General features: G+C 43.1%; 3 protein-coding genes and 3 non-coding genes across 8 annotated transcripts; 4 read left to right on the plus strand and 2 right to left on the minus strand.

Annotated features, from left to right (window-relative positions):
* The first annotated feature begins 926 nt into the window (after positions 1 to 926).
* LOC115663806 (U4 spliceosomal RNA) lies at positions 927 to 1079 on the plus strand. Its single transcript, XR_004003494.2, has one exon. It is a non-coding gene; the product is annotated as a U4 spliceosomal RNA (small nuclear RNA).
* A 1709-nt stretch (positions 1080 to 2788) lies between these two features.
* On the plus strand, positions 2789 to 2940 carry LOC115669172 (U4 spliceosomal RNA). Its single transcript, XR_004004309.2, has one exon. It is a non-coding gene; the product is annotated as a U4 spliceosomal RNA (small nuclear RNA).
* Positions 2941 to 3243: 303 nt separating this feature from the next.
* LOC115668067 (thiol-disulfide oxidoreductase LTO1-like) lies at positions 3244 to 6401 on the minus strand. Of its 3 annotated transcripts, none has more exons than XM_056320705.1 (7): positions 6114 to 6318; positions 5722 to 6013; positions 4905 to 5161; positions 4695 to 4807; positions 4286 to 4433; positions 3795 to 3932; positions 3244 to 3579 (listed from the first exon to the last, which is right to left on the minus strand). In XM_056320705.1, the coding sequence occupies exons 1-7, from the start codon at positions 6219 to 6221 to the stop codon at positions 3499 to 3501; spliced, it is 1137 nt and encodes a 378-aa protein (XP_056176680.1). In that variant the 5' UTR covers positions 6222 to 6318; the 3' UTR covers positions 3244 to 3498. The 3 variants fall into 3 exon arrangements, with proteins under 3 accessions (XP_056176680.1, XP_056176679.1, XP_056176681.1); XM_056320704.1 differs by having other exon boundaries at positions 4286 to 4436; positions 6114 to 6316; XM_056320706.1 differs by lacking the exon at positions 3244 to 3579 and having other exon boundaries at positions 3867 to 3968; positions 4286 to 4436; positions 6114 to 6401.
* A 2853-nt stretch (positions 6402 to 9254) lies between these two features.
* Positions 9255 to 9445, plus strand: LOC130140688 (U2 spliceosomal RNA). Its single transcript, XR_008818667.1, has one exon. It is a non-coding gene; the product is annotated as a U2 spliceosomal RNA (small nuclear RNA).
* Positions 9446 to 10629: 1184 nt separating this feature from the next.
* LOC115683706 (serine/arginine-rich splicing factor SR45a) lies at positions 10630 to 13476 on the minus strand. Its single transcript, XM_056320648.1, has 8 exons — positions 13330 to 13476; positions 13201 to 13220; positions 12452 to 12568; positions 12310 to 12333; positions 12103 to 12199; positions 11860 to 12009; positions 11195 to 11264; positions 10630 to 11104 (listed from the first exon to the last, which is right to left on the minus strand). The coding sequence occupies exons 1-8, from the start codon at positions 13330 to 13332 to the stop codon at positions 10851 to 10853; spliced, it is 735 nt and encodes a 244-aa protein (XP_056176623.1). The 5' UTR covers positions 13333 to 13476; the 3' UTR covers positions 10630 to 10850.
* A 2088-nt stretch (positions 13477 to 15564) lies between these two features.
* On the plus strand, positions 15565 to 17578 carry LOC115683742 (pentatricopeptide repeat-containing protein CRR2, chloroplastic-like). Its single transcript, XM_030608344.2, has one exon. It carries the CDS (start codon positions 15843 to 15845, stop codon positions 17418 to 17420), a length of 1578 nt encoding a protein of 525 aa, XP_030464204.1. The 5' UTR covers positions 15565 to 15842; the 3' UTR covers positions 17421 to 17578.
* The last annotated feature ends 225 nt before the right edge of the window (positions 17579 to 17803 follow it).

Raw genomic sequence — 17803 nt, forward strand, 5'->3', positions numbered from 1 at the left:
AATAGCTTAGTTGAAGAGAGAGAGAGAGACGAATGAGTTTTATTCTTTTCAAACTTGCACCTGCATACAACCTTGATGATCACATACTTGTGTGCTCGTGAGCGCATGAGCATGTACCATTGCGCATGGATCACTGTTGAGTGTGAATGTGTGTGTTTGCGCGCGCTCACATGTTTGTTTTGCCTTCTGATAGAATGCCGTGTTATCTTGATGAATGAGTTGATGGATAATCATGTTTAATGGCGATGCTCGTGGATAGAGCCTGTTGCAGGATATATGCTGAAATGATAGTTGTTGCCTCTGTATCTCTTGCACTTCTCTACAGGAGAGTTCTCATGCAACCATGATCCAATACCGTGTCCATTATAATCAGATGGGTTCTCTTTCTTTTGTCATTTAAGCTGAGTTTTGAAGGGACAGTGCAGTCTGCCTGAGTTTGCCCAACTACTCTCTGCTCCCGTCATGCCATGTACCGTTACCGTCTTTGTCGACCTCATCCTGGTCAGTTCCAGGCACACACGTGAAAGCAGAATCGGGCGGAGATTTTCTGGTTATGGCATAGCGGACTGTGTCGAAAATCTTCTTCATCTCGTGCATATGCTTTCGAGCATCGTGAACATTGGATTTTCTAGAGGCAGCGCCTCACGTTTGACTTTCATCTTTTCCATAGCTTCGATTGGTTTTTTGGTCCTGATGGTGCCAACACAACCGTGTGAAGATTTAGCGGTGCTGTCAAGTTAGTAGCAGGAAAATGTCTGAAGAGAGAGAGGAGTGCAGGGAGTGGGTGATGACTTTGTGGTCAGCCTCAGCAGCCAGTAAGAAGTCTGGGTAGGAAGTGGCATGTAAATTGTCCCACATCAGACACGTAGGAACAAGGAAATGTCTAATCAGTTGTACAAGAGCAAGGTTTTCGTCAACGGCAAAGTATCTTTGCGCTTGGGGCAATGACGCAGCTAGTGAGGTACTAACCGAGGCGCGTCTATTGCTGGTTGAAAACTATTTCCAAACCCCCTCTTTGGCCTGAGTTTGAGCTCAGGCCATCGAGAATTTCTGGAAGGGCTCCCTATGGGGGTAAAGCCCTACAAATTTTAGTTCAAAGCTTGATCTTGGGCTGATATTTATATGTGATATCAGAAGATTTGTAGAGGTTGTTCTTACAGATCAGAATTGCAATTCTCGGACCTTCGTTTGTTCCAAACTGTGAGAGCACCGAAAGCAGCATTCAATTTTGCATCTTTAGAGTGCAAATGCCATGCAAGAGGATGCAAGAGAGACAGCAAAAGTGTCCTAAATTACAAATTAGGTAAATGTGTCCTAAAATTGAAAAGAGATTGATGGTGGTTATTACAAAAGAAATATACAAGCGAAGCTTTTCTATTGCAATTCCTTCCAAGAAACATAATGCATCTCAACAATCAGTGGAGTGAATTGACATTAAATTAATGCTCCATTCAATTTAGCCAAAAAATCGTGCATGTGACAGGAAAAATTGTCCAAAAAGTCCTAAATCTATTGTAAGATGGCCAATTCAGTCATAAACTTTTCAATTGTGCCAATTTAATCCTAATTTGTCAATGTAGTTTTAAAGCTTTTGACGATTTTCCAATTTAGCCCTAAATCTTTTAATAATTTGCCAATGGCACATTCGAAAGGTCTAAGAATAAATTGGCTACCATACAATAGATTTAGGACTAAATTGGCATAATCGAAAGGTTGAAGACTGAATTGGCCGCCGTACAATAGATTTATGACTTTTTGGACAATTATCCCTTAGAAATACAATCCCAAGTTCAGAGCTTCTTTATCTCTGTTTCTCTCTCTAGAGAATTCTTGTATGTGTTGAGAGTAAGGTTGATTGGGAAGAAATTCCTAAGGCCAGGAACACCCTCAAACCCCAAATCCCGTTATCCCAAGAACCCGGATAGGAGGGATAATCCTCTACAGATGTATTGTTTTGGCCAGCCCTGTCGAGAAATCTTTCCTCCAATGCCTAGCACAATAAATCACATCTGGTCTTAAGCCTCAACTAAACACAGCCTCATCGTTTAGATGTGCAAATATGGCCTGTAGTGTATGGAAATCAAAGAAGGCCCTTGTCTATTTTGGGGCTACCATTGCTCCTTTGCGGACCATTAACAGTCCACTAGTTCGGACAATATCCTCGCTAATCCATGCATCACTAGGCATGTTTGTTTTGTATGAGTGGATAATCATGTTCAGAACCTATCCTTTACACTTCTCTAAGGGAGGGTTCTCATGCAACCATGATACAATACGAGTCCATAATAATTAGATCTGCTGACAGTTCTCTTTCTTTTGTCAAATGTAGTAGTTTGCCCACTTACTCCATGCTCCCGCCATGCCATGTCTTGTTATCAGCCTTTCAACCTCAACCTAGTCAATTCCGAGTACATATGTGGAAGCAGAATAGATTTTCTAGTTATGTCGCAGTGGACTGTGTCAAAAATCTTCTTCATCATGTGCATATACTTTCGAGCATCGTGGACATTCAATTTTTATAAGGTTGTGCCTCACCTTGACTTTCATCTTTTGCATAGCTGTGATTGTTTTTCAATCCTGTGCCAACACAACGATATATGAAGATTTGTCGGTGTTGTCGAGTTAGTAGGAGAGAAATGTCTGAAGAGAGGAGTATAGAGTCGTGATGACTTGGTGCGTGAGCCTTAGCGCTAACGAGAAGCTAAGAAGGAGCCTCCCACATTGACTAGTAGGAACAAGCAAAGGCTAATTGGGTATACAAAAGCAGTGACTTTCTCATTGGTTAAGCATCTTTGCGCTTGGGGCAATGACGCAGCTAGTGAGGTACTAACCGAGGCGCGTCTATTGCTGGTTGAAAACTATTTCCAAACCCCCTCTTTGGCCTGAGTTTGAGCTCAGGCCATCGAGAATTTCTGGAAGGGCTCCCCATGGGGTAAAGCCCTACAATTTCTAGTTCCAAGATTAATGGCTTTTGAGCCTGCTTTTTGTTTTAGAAAAATTGGTATGAGATAATAAATTTGTCAAATTTCAGATATATTTGCAATATGAGGTGATAATTTTGTCAATTGTAGTTTTGACATAGGATGTTCTTACATATTAGAATTGTAATTCTGGGACCTTGGTTTGTAGGATTGCTATCTTATTGTCCAAATATATAATTATTTATCCACGCGGTATGTTGCATCAAAACATATCAATGGACGAACAATATACAATTCTCTCATGAGACATCGCACCAATATGTACAGAAAAAGATAGATACATTAGTAATCTAAAGTGCCGACAGATATTTCGAGATAATCGTTACAATTTCCCCATAACCCTATCCCCAATCCGAAAAAGAAAAAGAAAAAAGAAAAGGGCTTCTCTGGTGCTCAATGATTTGTAAAGCAACGAGTAAAAGAGTAAGTCCCATTTCAGACTATGTGTAATGTGTGCCAGTGTCGTACTTGAACGGCTTGGAAAATAGAAGTTATGCAGATCACAGCGATGAAGCATCTAACTAAGTCCACTAAGCTCGTTAGATTCAAATCCAGACGCCCGGGCAAGCTCTGACAATTCTTGTTCTCCACTCAAAACCTGCAATGAATGCGCTTCGGTGAGAACTCATTTTTTTCCCCAGACGAGAAGCATCGACTCCAATTGCTTTGCAGCAAGATAAAAGAAAGCAATCTTGGCCCCTTTCAGCATTTTGTAATTGAGTTAAAGCAGACTGGAAACAGTTTTTGACTAGGAACAAAGCCATTCTCTCTCTAGGACAAGCCAGAAAACCTGAAATGACGAAATCCCCATACCTCGCCATTTATCAGCCATGTAGGGAAGCCTTCTATTCCAACATCAGCACATTGCTTGGCTATTTTAGTTCCTTTCTTGTATCCATCAGGAAAGCATTCCACATAGTCCAATATCTTTGCTGCCTCACGTCCAAACATCTGAATGCAAATTGTTAATGAGTAAAGCTTGCTTCACTGAAAATTTCATTAACATTATGTCGGCTATGACTAAATTCATAGTTGGTCAACCACATGTTCACTAACAAACAAGAAGAAGCTCCTCTCTTCTACTTCTCTATGCTCCAATCACTGACAATTAGACAGAACATATTTCTGTAAAGTAAATCCTCTTCTATAAATTGCAAAAAGTATAGTTCTTACCTAGATTCCAAACTTCACACATACTGAGTGAGATCAATTTAAAGAAGATGTGCACTCAAGTTTCTCTAATGACCACACCACGGTACCATAGGATAAGACAGATTGAATGGATACTGAAGAGGACCAATTACCTGCTTTTGTTCCAAACAGTGAGAGCACCAAAAAGCACCGTACATTTTTGCACCTATAGAGTGCAAATGCCTTGCAAGAGAAACAGCAAAAGTGCTCGATGGTGTTGTAACCTCGGTTGCAAAAAATGGTATTTCCGTCCCCGCAAGGCTGCTCAAATAGAGAAAAGAAGAAAAAGTAGCATCAGGCGCATGCATGCCTTCCAGTACCAATTTGGTAAATGCGACTTCTAATTTCAAAAAATATGTGGTGGTTATTCCAGAAGAAATTCACAAGCGAAGCTTAACTCCTTCCAAGAAGCATAATATATCTCAACAATCAATGGAGTAAATAATGCTCCATTCAATTTAGCCAAAAAAATCGTATCTACGAAGCAGATGGACTGGAGACTAATGGACGATGTGTGGTTACCTTGAAGGGATTGATTGAGAAGTGCTATATGCAGTGCTCAGCGTAATTACCACCAAGCTCGCCATGCACAGCTGTAGTACCATCGTCTTTTGTATCTCCTCAAACCCAAAATCCTGAGTAGGCGATTGACAGAATCATTTGGTCTTATTCCATGAACCATCAACTTAATCGGTGGTACATGAAAGAAAATAGGAAATACAGTGAGCACACCTTTATGGTGATGAAGACTAGACTGAATGACAAGAAAGCCGACAATAGACAGTAAGAGCACGATGCTCCAGAGAATTTTGTGCTTAAAAGGTACAAGAAGTATGCACTAGCAGTTGCCATGGATGTTGTGATCCCAAGTAAAACCAAACGGCCATTAGATTCCCCAAGTCCAAAAGGCAAATCTTTTCCGCTCAACCTCAAACCAAGAGCAGCGACAGTTCCATATGCGATCATTCCAATCAACGGAAGAGGAATGCCTGTCAAGGCGAATATATCATGATCACAATCTGCTTTCCATACAATTCCACGAGACGATTTAGATGCATTCCTGGTATGCAGATTTATTTGTCTGAATGCACGAGAACGGATGCAGTCAGATTTTATCTAATTCAATAACTAAATCATAGCGCCAGCAAACCCAGTCGGGGGCATCAATGCGAAAGTTAAATCCCGTTCCCACATGCCAAAAGCCAGCACATATCAAGTCGAAGAAGTGATAGATGTAAGAGTGCTTCAACTTCACATTGCAAAATGATCATGAAGCCTAAGCAGCAAAAGCATATGCTAAACAGCGAAGAGATTCATCTAGTGCTCCCTTCTCTCAAATTTCCCGCTAAAATCGACAAGCAAGCAAAGCAAAGCAATTGGGAAAAGGGTTTTCTCTATGGTTCACACTTTGGACACTAAAGTCACATAAGTTTCTGGAAATCTACCGCACTTCATTGCAAGAAAATTAAGGAAAAAAACATAGGCTATTGATAAATTCAGCAGTAGATCGTTACTACACAGATCAAAAAGTGGAGACTGAGCAGAATACCAAAAACCGAAGCATAATCACTGTTGAGCACGTCGCCGCAGCTGCCGCCGCCGATGGGGCAAAACGCGTCTGAGTTCGTGAGCTTCAGATACGTCAAGTACGCAGTCTCGCAGAACCCTGCGCCCCCAATCCCCGCGCACAGCTTGTAAGTCAAGCCGCTCGACGACGATGAAGCAGCACCAGCATCTGCATCCGCATCCGCATCGGCATCGGCGGTAGCAGAAGACGGCAGCGACGACGCTCCGGCCTCCGGTTGCGGCTCCCGGCTCTCTCCGGACGACGAGGACTTCACCTGAACCACGAACAGCTCTGAGCTCCAACCTAAAAAAGAGAACAGCAATTGAAACTGGCGAGAATACGTGGAGGCGAAGGTCGTCGTCCCCGCTTCTCACCTTGAATTGAAGCGACCGGCGAGCGAAGGGAGGAGGAATCAGGCGAAGGGAGGCCGCGAGGTTGGAGAGGAACGGAGAAGACGGTGGCGCGTTGAGTAGACGCGCCATTGGCTGGCGTTTGTTCCCTCCCACCCTCCCTCCCTCCCCCTTCTGCGGCTTCTGCTGTTGCTCAGTTTCGGTTTACCAGAACCTTCGGCTGTGATGATTCCGGTTCGACTCACAAACACGGCTGCCGAATCGAACCGTGGGAGTCTAATCCGGTCGGTTCGGTTCGAGTACCGGTCCGACTTTGGATCCACTGTCCAACCTGACAAATTTTTCTACAAATTTGCGGAATGGTCTTCTTTGGCCATCGTTTTATAATTCGCGATGTTTTTTTTTATTTTTTGAACATAACAGAGGCTTATTATTTCATTTAACAATTAACCCCGTAGAATAAGAGGCATCAAAACACAGAATCTTCCATAGAGGGGGTGGTGAGTAAGAAACCCAATAACATGAAAGGGCCTAAACTCTTGAAACATTGACAACCCAATCTACTAACCTATTTAAATCTCGAGGACAGTAGGCTAACTCGAGACTCTCAAAAAGGGCCATGAAGCCTAAACATTCTGTGATAAGAGGCTCAACGTCCCGCGAGCAGAGAGAGGAATCTTGTAAGAAGCTTATCAAGGTGGAGCTATCAGTTTCTAGCACAAATTTCTGTCTAGATCGGCTAGCAAAGTGTCGAAGAGCGTGGAGACAAACAAGGGTTTCAGAGTGAAGGGCGGAGGACACTCGGATTGGTTGCACAACTCCTTCAATCAATCTCTCTTCAGAATCGCGACACACAAAAGCAAAAGCACTTTCCGTAGACCTCAAGAGATGTGGTCCATCGATGTTAATCTTCAGCGTCTCTGGCTGTGATGGTCTCCACCTCGAAGGTAAATCCTCCGATGCTCTCTCTCCCGCCTTGTTACTCCCGTTCCACTTCGCATAGTTGTAGTGCATGGCAAAGGCTGAGTCTACTATGCTTCTGGGACTAGGAATTTGCAATGTTTTTTTTTTTTTTTGGTAACCCGGGAACCCCCCGCACGGCCGACAGCCGGAGAGGTAAACCCGGGGTGACGCTAGCGCAGGACCCACCACCACGACGGAATTTGCAATGTTAGTGTTCACTATTTGGTAGAATTGTGTTTCCATGCGAACCGCACGTTATTTAGGCTGGTTTTGTTCGACAAAAAATATTTTCATTTGCATATAGATGATAAAAATGTTTTTTGTCAATTCATTTTTGTAGGAAGTAATTATCTTTAAAAAATTATTTTTTAAATTATTTATTTTTCAAGAAATCAATGGACCTTTAACGTAATAAAATATTGTCACACGTTAACCATCCACGAGGTATGCACTTATTTGACCTTGTCACAGCCAACTAGTGACAATTGACATGACATTTGTAATCCATCGTTCTTGAAGCCAACTTTTGTCCTATTTACGTGTATTGGATAAGATTTATTCATAGAATATCAGACATGGCAATTAAGGTACCTCTAGATGAGAGGCGTCATCATTTGAAGTTGACTTATCGCATTCAAATCAAGTGTTTAATCACTCATAAGGGTCCATTCTTCATTTCTTATTTACGTCATCTTAGAGAATGGCATACATTGTAAATACAGTCCATTGGGTCTTTTATTTTTACTAGACAATATATGATTTGAACGGCAAAATGTTTAGCTCAAGATGCCAACGAAGCATAAATTGCCCAGTCGTGACCGACGATCCCCCTAAGGTCAAGATAAATGGGGAAATCGTCTACGAAGTGTGTTTTGGGAACTACATAACAAGAGTTTTGGCCAGCAAAACCTCAGGAAAAGCACTGCAAACCCCTTTGAGGAATCTTTGCTTCGATGCCTTGCGCAGAAGCTTTGAGTGAAAGCAACGAACCACGACCAAATCACCTATGGGTCTCAAAAAGTCTCAACTACATACAGCACTACCGCCCATCCTCAGCCATAGCTTTAGGAAAATATAGTAGAAACCCACGAAAACGCCCTGTCAAATAGCACGAGTCCCACATAGTTCTGGTGGGCGAAGATGGGATCTAGCGTACGAGGGCAAAAGGGGGTTCGAAACAGGGGAAGAGGCATACCTTTCTCGGCCTTTTGGCTAAAATCAAGGGCCTGTTTGGTTTAACTTTGAAAATGCTATTTGGGGGAATGCAAATACCTTTGAGTGAAAGTCCATTGAGGAAATATAAATGGTGTTTGGTAAAAATATTTTGTCAAGCTATTTTGGCCAAAATATAGTGTTTGGTGAATTTTTTTTGCAAATGGACTTTGAGAATTATTTTATTTATTAAAAAAAAAAAACTAACCTACCCATCGCCGGAGCCGGCCGCCGGCGATGGCCTACGGCCGCCGGCGATGGCCTACGGCCACCGGCGAGATAGATCTGGCACCGGCGGCCGTTGCCCGAGGTCGGCCGACCCCCGGCGAGCCAGATCTGCCGCCGCCGGTGGTCACCCGAGGCCAGGCGACCCTCGGCGGGGGTCGCGCGACCTAGGCGACGGCCGCTTGGGTCACGCGACCCGAGCCGCCGCCTGGGGTCACACGACCCGGGACGGCGACGGCCGCTGGGGTCGCTCGACCCAGGCCGTCGACACCTGGAGTTGCGCGACCCAGGCGGCAACGGCCTGGGTCGAGCGACCCCAGTGACGGCATCAGCGACGGCCTGGGTCGAGCGACCCCAGGCGACCGTCGCCGCCTGGGTAGTTGCCCGATCCCAGGTGACCTCGTCGGCCCTTCTCCCTCGCCGGCTGCTTGGTGAAGAAGATGAACAGCTTCAAACCAAAAAAAAAAAAAAAAAGACGTGAACAGTAGCATTCGTGGAATGCTGAAAGCCCAAGGCTGGTCCGGACCAGCCTTGGGCTTTCAGCATTTGGAATGCTAGCATGAAAGCTAAACCAAACACCCCAGCATTTTGGGGGCGGCCGGCTGCCTGGTGAAGAAGATGAACAGCTTCAAACCAAAAAAAAAAAAAAAAGACGTGAACAGTAGCATTCGTGGAATGCTAGCATTGGCCAAATGCTAGCATGAAAGCTAAACCAAACACCCCAGCATTTTGGGAATGGGCTTTGAGTCTCGAAAGCCCCTTCCCAAAGCTGAACCAAACACCCCCCAAGTGCAGTATCTGTTCTTATTAATTTAATATATGATACGTGGGCCATCGGTTCACATGATATTAAATTAATTTTTCCAGGGAGAGGAGCTCATCACGGCAGCTTGCTGCTGGGGCCTCTTGCTCGTAGCCCATGCGTCACACTGCTGCACGGGCCTGGCGAACCCCTCCATTTCAGTCTCAAGCTTAGCCGTGCCTTGCATCTCTCGCCCTGATCTACTCGTGTACTTCTGTCTTTCTTCACTTTCTGAAAAACAAGAGAATGACACAAATATTGGATGATAAGCAGGATCGTGACAATTGATGTGCTTTCTTGGCACTCCTGGTGATACATTCAGCATCTTCCCCACCACTTAAGAACCAAAGCAAGAAAATGTGATTATGCCTCCGGAATACAAGGTGAAACAAACCACCAACGTAGACTACATTTGGTAATTGGGATGAAAGTCATAATGATATAGACTATGTTTGGATAGAATAAAACCGGATATAAAAGAAATATAACAGAATAAAAATTATCCCGGGTGGAGGTGAGATAAGAGTGAATAAAATTTCTTCTATGGATACTTGGATAGTATAAAAGCTATTTTCTTACCCTACCACAAACTCCCTCCTTAATTCTCTGATTCACGCAAAAGCTTCATGAAAGCAACAAGGGAATCGAACTCCCTCCGTAACTCTCCACTTCATGTCAAAATTTCAGAGACGGCGAAAGAGTCGACGCGCTAAAATTTTCAAAATCTCATCTCGATGTTAAATGCTTATTCTCACTTACTAATTCTGGTATTCTTTCGCTGAACTATCCTATCAATTTCGCCGTGCCCCATTTACATTTCTTGTCAGTCAATTCTATAGCCCAAGAATGCTATTAATGAACTCCTCTGTTGTTTGAGGTTTAGATTAATCATAAAAGATTCTTATCATTTCCGTACGTATATTTATATTGATATCGCAGTTCCTACCAAATTAACAGGATAGATAAATATCCAACAATATTACTACAATTCATCAATCGATAGAATATATCAAAATCCTTATATTTCACATCCTATTAATCCAGACTTGTAATCTAGACAACCAATCATAACCATAGTGTTCCTGCCTCAGAGGCATAGACCACAAAAGGATCATTTAAGGACCTTTTTAGTTTCGATTGCTAAAAAGGAAGAGCCTTCCAATACTCGGGGTAGACAATCCCAAACATAGCTCATATCCAATTAATAAGCATTAGAAAACACCACAATCTTGCTATTGACACCAGGACATCATGATATGGCCCGTCTTCAACAGCTGTGGTAACTGGCATGCAAAATAGGCCCTCGTGCTTCAACAAAAAGAATTTGGAAACACCAAATTATCGCAAAACATCATGCCACACACTTCATAAAGCAAAATACAACTTCATATTACAGATCATCGATCAACAAGTTCTAAAGTACGACGCATGAGCATAACAAAGAGATATGAAGAGTAACTGTTTCGTACACCTCTAGAAGACACCCCAGTAACAAGTCACACCTAGTCCAACCAAAATATCCCTTGCCAATTGGTCACACTTTTTCCTAAGAAGAACAATCACCTAGAACCACGAGGAGAATAGATAGGTGACCTTGATCTGTCCCTCCTTGACCTTCCACCGTAAGGTGAGCGCCTGGGAGAATAATCACGACCACCTCGAAATGGTGAGCGCCTTGGGGATCTACGGTACCCATAATCATCCCGGCCACCGCGATACCTACCACGGTCACCACCCCGGTCACCGCCCCGATCACCGCCCCGATCACCGCCCCGGTCACCACCACGGTCACCACCACGGTCACCACGATAGCCTGTTTGCAATGCAAGAGTACAAATTTGTCTCAGAACCTTCAAAAGATACCTATCGCCATTGTCAGAAAAATGGGAAGCAAAATCCTCACCATGGTCCCTAGTGCTCTTCAATCCAAGATATTGCCCAGGAGTTGGAGTCCGCGGTCGCTTCCTCCGTGACTGAAATAAACAATGCATTACCAATGGAAAGTACCCAACTAAAGAAAATAAAGCCATCATTCAAAAGGTTGGCCATCCAAATCACTTCTGCTACAAGCTCCGTTGCCAATTTCAATCACCACATAAACATGAAGAAAGTATATCCTTCTAGATAGTCTATCCAAAGGACAAGAAAAAAAAAAATCTCAAATTGTGTGAAAGAAGTTAACAGGAATAAAAGGAAACAAAAACCACACACTTAAGATTAGTTTTCCAACAAATGGATGCCGGATATGAGATACCATATAATCCTGACTAGAAAGTTGTTGCTAATGTCCGTTGATTAGTTGAGAGTTGAAAGTGAATGCTGAGGTTGTATGGTTGTTGCAATATAGTTGCTATGTTTAGTTGATCAGATGCTTTTGAAAAGCTGTTAAAGCCGGCCATTGATCAAGCTGTTTCACTTAAGTTGACATGGATGAACTCATCATCTTTGGTTGCTGCCAACATAGCTGACGCAAAGTCTTCTGAATGTATCCAGAAAACCTCCAAGTTTAGAAGAAAGCTAGGTAATAAAAAATCTCACTACTTGCCAAGATCTGTAATATCACATTACCTTCTCAACAGTGATGTACCTTCCTTCTAAGACAGACTGATTCAGATACTTGACGCAACGGTTAGCATCCTCAACAGAGTCCATGGTAACAAATGCAAAACCACGGGAGATGCGTGTGCGAGGCTCCACCACAAGGAAGCAAGAAGCAACCTAAAATTCAAAGTCAACTCAGCACCTAATGCCAAACAGGAAAACAATGTTCACAAACATGTGAAATACGAACAGTCCAATGAAGCTACTGACCTTCCCCTCTTTCGAAAAGTGGTCTTCTAGCTCCCTCTCGGTGACCCTAGTGGACAAACCGGTCACATAAAGTGCATTTCCAGGATTGTTATCGTCCCTGAATATAAATTTCACAAAAGTGGATAAGTGAAAGCGGCAGCAAAAGACAGACTAAAGCAAGCAAGATCATTGTCGAAAGAATATACGGAATGAAGTGCTAACACTAACCTGCCATGACTTCTGGATCTTGATCTGGATCAGAATATACCGGCATACCACACAAACAGAAAACCAGATTTCAGTCTATGAAAGTACCAGTGAGCAGAAACTCATAACACCATAAACTAATAAATTCAAACCCTTCAAATACCTGCCACGGCTCCTGGACTGTGACCTCGGCCGGTGCTTGGACCAGGACGGGGACCTAGACCTGGATCTGGACCTAGACCTTGACTGCTCTCTCCAAGGTGAGGGGGATCTTGAATACCTAATTAACATGCGAATATGGAGTCAACAATTCAAAGCAAGCAAATATGTATTGCTCCCATGTTGTGGATCAAATCATTATTTGCCCAAACCACGACAAATGCACATTGCCCTAGTAGCAAAAAAGATATTACCACTATAAGGTCCTACTCCTCATTATTAATATATGATGGAAGCAAGACTAAATAGAGCAAACACACGCATTTTTTCCAGACCAGTTGGTGTTTAAATCGCTAGAGATATAACCTGCTTTTGATGAGATGGGCTTGCCTTAATACATTTCAAGTCATCTAGGGACTGAAGCATTAACAGGAAGACCAGACACCTGAATTTTATCATTCAAACAATGAACTCTAGCAACTTAAACACCATGTAAACACGAAAAGGCCAATAAAGCCACACATGCTAATTTCTCGACGCGGACATCGACACGAAGTCGCATCCCACAGTCGCCCTCGCCCGAGCATCAGTTCACAAACGAAATACATAATCTACCCATTCCCTCGCTCGCGCAATTCCTGACCTAGATCATGCTAATTGGACGCCGCTTTTGCGAGCACGGCGCCATCAAGGCATTAAATTCGTCGGCAAAACAAAGAACGAAAACAAAAATCGGAAGGATCGAAGGCTTACTTCTTGCGAGGAGAATCCGCCTGCAAAGAATCAAAGGAAAGAAAAGCAAAAGCCACTCAGTCACTCGCAGATCCCACATACAAGATCGACAAAACACACAGAGAGAAAGAGAGGGAGAGAGAGAGTTGCCATTATCGAGCAAGGAAGCCGGAGCAAGCGAGGCCGAAGCGCGAGATGAGGTCTGCAAGAGCGAAAACTTCCTCCGGAAGATGCAAAATCTAGGGTTTGCAGAGTGGGAAGGAAGGAGGGAGACGACTCGACCGAGACGGAGCAGTATTTATATGCGCGTGACTTTTTTTGGGTCGGGTCGAGTGCTCCGCGATTTGACAGGATCCGGCTCGGTTGGTCCGACCGGTTTCGGTCCCCCTCCGCCCCAAAAACCGGGGAAACGTGGGCAAAGTATTTTTCAGCTCGAGCCTACCCTTAATTCATAAAGTTTTAACTTAAATTTTTACACTTTTCTTATAAAAAACGAATGACACCAAAGCGCTTTTACTTGCAAAGCAAAAATGACCGTATTGATAGTCTAGCAAGTAGCAACTTCCTCTTTTTTTTTTCGATAACTGCAGCACAACCTTAAAGACCTGAATATTGAAAGTTTCATGAAACACCTCTCAATTCTCGTGGACTGGTCAAATACAAGCCTATAACATATATATATAGATAATTTCGCTCCAAAATAATTTACGTACAATATGTAAGATTTAAATTAGTGACCTTCGATCCTTAAATTGAAAATTTTGTCCCAAGCGCCCAACAAGTTATGCCAACTCGGAAAGGTTACAATCGAGCAACTTCCAAATGTAAAAAAGCCAGAAAAACTAGTAATTGAATGATAAATGCTACATTAATTGAGAGTCAAGAATGTACAAGGCTTGTAAATCGGGTCTCATGCCATTTCCTTAGGGATAATGACACAAACAGTCCTTAAATTTTGACTCAATATGTAATTTGATCCCTAAACTTTTAATTTGTTCAATGAAGGATTACATTGAATATTATCATATAGTTCGTGGATTAAATTGAACATGTACCAAAAGTCCAGAGACGACATTGAATAAATTAAAAGTTCAGGAACTATATTGAACAAATTAAAAGTTCAGAGCCAAATTGCACATTGAGCCAAAGTTGAGGGACTGTTTGTGTCATTTTTTCCTTCCCTTATAAGGGCACGCTTCAAATCATAAATATTTTTATGGCAAAAAAAAATCATAGATATTTGAGGCCAAAGGACAATATCGCGTGAAAAGACCCATATAAAACCTGACCTTAATAGCTAGTTGTGACTCATGAGCTGGGTCTCATCCCCTATCTCTTCCGAAAGCTCTTTTTCTTGGACAAAACTTGAGGCTGATGGGTCAAATCGAACAATTTCTCATTGAAACACACATTGTTTGGTAACCAAGGGTGCGGGTTAGCAAGTCGGTTACCAGACACTGTGCGAAGCATAAACCAACCAGCAGGAGCCAAAGCTCCTCACTCGTCACTCAAGGTGTAGGTAGCTACTATACTACCTCCCCGACGGTAACCAGCCAAAGCTAACGTGGAGTCTACCTTCCCTACATGAAGGCTCCCTAAATTTTCTCTCAATATTTTTCTTATTGGGAGAAAAGGAATACGGAGAGAACTTATGGAGAAATCCCTCCGTCATATCGAGGAATTCCTTCTCCTGTCTCCACTTGAGCCTTTTTAGATCTTGCTCACGATCAACACGGACATAACTAAACTAGATAAAAAATACTAAATAGTATGTGGGGTACGTTCACTGTAAATTTCCGCCAAAATAGAAGCAATCTATGTAAGAAAGATAAATGCATCAAACACTCTTTATTTCGGCGACAATACAAAGGCACAACAATGATACAAATCTAAATGCATTCGGTTGCTAACTCGTTGACTTTAAGCTCCTTCACTCTTCACATGCATTGCTCGGGAAAAGTATCGGAAAAATGCAAAATCTATTGCATTGGTGTCAATTTAGTCATAATTATTTTTTTGTGCAAATTTAGTCATAAACCTTTTGATCTAATGTCAATTCAGTCATTCCGGTTGATTTTAGCAGAATATTGCTGACGTAGATATCGGCCGGCCTACATGCCAGCCTACATGCCATTGTAGGCGCCGACGTGGACAACTTTTAATATTTTTTGAATTTTCTTTTCTTTTCTTTTCTTTTATTCTCCCTCCCGCTGATCACCGGACCTTAGCGACCAGCTAGAGGCTAGTGCCGGCTCGCCGGCCATTCATTTTCGTGAATGGAGCCGTATTTACTTTCTCCTCGTTATAATATTATTTACGAAATAAGAAACATTTAATTAAAATAAATTACGTACGCTATTATTCACATACTTGGCGGAGGAATGGGTGTAACAACAGTGAATCCTCATTTTCCGTTCAACCAAGGCTCACGCAGAGTCTTCCAAATCCCGACCCCTCGCCCATGCGAGTGGGACTTTCATCGTTCGTGATCTCTTCGGTCACCTTTCAGACGCGAGATTGGCGGGTGCTTTCGGCCTCGGCGTTCGCGAATGGAGCCACAGCACCAGAGAGAGTTGCACACATTGTGTGAAAGCCTTCTCATTCATCAAGAAGAACGCGCGGAATGCTGAAAGAGAGTGGCCTGTGATGTTCCATCGAGACCCATGCATCTGCTGGGCCCACGAGGAAGGCTAAAGCACCCGTTCGTCTCCGCTGCAACGTGGAAAGCGATCAGATTCTACTTCAAAGGGAGTGCATTCAAAGGCATCCAGAACAGAGACTCGTATGATTATACATACCTGTTGGAACGTTGCAGAAGCAGCTCCTGCCTCAAAAGGATACACGCCCAGATCGTAATCGGGGGATTTGAGCAGAACCCATTTCTCGCAGCGAAGCTGGTCGGGGCCTATGGCGACCGCGGTGTGCCGAACATGGGCGACGCGCGTAAGGTGTTCGATAAATTATCGGACAGAGATGTTTTCTTGTGGAATGTGATGATCCGGGGTTATGCGAACTCGGGTCCTTTCGAGGAAGCATTGAACGTGTACTACCGCATGCGGTTAAGCTGCGTCTCTGCTAACAGATACACGTTTCCATTTGTGCTGAAGGCTTGCGGTGCCATGAAATGTACGAAGAGAGGTAAAGTCATTCATGCCCACGTCGTGAAGTTGGCGTTTAACTTGGATTTATATGTTGGGAATGCTCTTTTGGCGTTTTATGCCAAGTGCGGGGCGATTGAAATGTCTAGAGTAGTGTTTGGTGAAATCCCTAGGAAGGACATTGTCAGCTGGAATTCCATGGTTTCTGGTTATACTTCAAATGGATATGCTGGTGAAGCAATAAAGCTTTTTCGTGCAATGGTGCAAGAGCACAATTTAGTGCCTGATGACGCAACTCTTGTTGGAATTCTACCTGCATGTGCTCAAGCAGCGGCAATACACTTAGGTTTTTGGATTCATGCTTACATCATGAAGTCAGGTATGGAAGTAAATGCTTTTCTCGCTAGTGGGCTCATTTCAATCTATGGAAATTGCGGGCATGTTAAAATTGCAAGAGATGTTTTTGATCGAGTGTGCGACAAGAATATTGTTGTATGGAATGCGATGATCAGATGCTATGGAATGCATGGTTACTCAGATGAGGCACTCGACACGTTTTCAAAAGTCATAGAGCTCGGCCTGTGCCCTGATGGATTGATGTTCTTGTGTGTATTATCTACTTGTAGTCATGCAGGACTCGTCTCAAAAGGGTGGGAAATTTTTCACAGTATGAAAGCATATGGAATTCAAAAAACCGAGGAGCACTATGCTTGCTTGGTTGATCTTTTGGGCCGGGCCAGCTTACTTGACGAAGCGGCCAGACTCATAGAAACTATGCCCATTCCTGCAGGGAAACATGTGTATGGTGCCCTGCTTGGTGCTTCTAGGGTGCATAATAATATAGAACTTGCAGAAAAAGCGGCGGAGAAATTGTTTGTGCTGGACCCTGATAATGCTGGCCGGTACATACTACTAGCAAAGATGTATGAAGATGCAGGGCGTTGGCAGGACGTTGCCAGAGCAAGGAAGCTGCTGAAAGAGAAGGAGATTAGGAAGCCAATTGGTTGTAGTTCTGTCGAGATCGAGAGCATTCACCACACTTTTGGAGTGCAGGATGAGTCCCACCCATATGCGCAGGAGATATTTGAAACTCTCAAGAGTTTGGAGGGAATGGAAGACAAAGAATTAGTTATGATCACTTGAATGTAATTAGACGGAAAAATGAGGCTTACCGATGTTCTAAGATCAAGAGACAATCACTTTGAACCACTTTTCATGTTCAATAATTCAATGAGCAAAGACAAAGTAGATGTCTTGTTTCAATCATACATGGTTAAAAGGATTGGTTTGTCACTTTCACCGTCGTTGCTATGCATATGCGTGATACAGTCGAGACCCATTTTAACAAATGACTTGGTTCCTTGATTAGAGGTTTAGTTCGATATCTTCTTCTTTAGCTTTTAGTTTTGTCATCTTTAGTTGGAAAACATTTAATCCTTCTTGCTGTCTGATGGTTAATATGGGTCAAGATCAAGCCATTGCACAATAATTGACTGTGCTCTTGAGGATTACAAAACTTCAACTTC

The sequence above is a fragment of the Syzygium oleosum genome, unplaced genomic scaffold, assembly GCF_021117445.2.
Source record: "Syzygium oleosum isolate NSW1041296 unplaced genomic scaffold, Sole_v2.1 Sole_v2.20, whole genome shotgun sequence".
Taxonomy (NCBI): Eukaryota; Viridiplantae; Streptophyta; class Magnoliopsida; order Myrtales; family Myrtaceae; genus Syzygium; species Syzygium oleosum.

Coding starts and splice junctions, on each gene's coding strand:
- LOC115683706 (XM_056320648.1), bottom strand. Junction 12,334..12,451: donor CAGTCCAGGAGCCGTGGCAG/GTATTTGAAGGG, acceptor ATTCTGATCCAG/ATCAAGATCCAGAAGTCATG. Junction 12,010..12,102: donor ACTTTTCGAAAGAGGGGAAG/GTCAGTAGCTTC, acceptor TTTGAATTTTAG/GTTGCTTCTTGCTTCCTTGT.
- LOC115668067 (XM_056320704.1), bottom strand. CDS start 6,221: ATGGCGCGTCTACTCAACGCGCCACCGTCTTCTCCGTTCCTCTCCAAC. Junction 6,014..6,113: donor GCCGGTCGCTTCAATTCAAG/GTGAGAAGCGGG, acceptor TTCGTGGTTCAG/GTGAAGTCCTCGTCGTCCGG. Junction 3,580..3,794: donor CATGGCTGATAAATGGCGAG/GTATGGGGATTT, acceptor CATTCATTGCAG/GTTTTGAGTGGAGAACAAGA.
- LOC115683742 (XM_030608344.2), top strand. CDS start 15,843: ATGCATCTGCTGGGCCCACGAGGAAGGCTAAAGCACCCGTTCGTCTCC.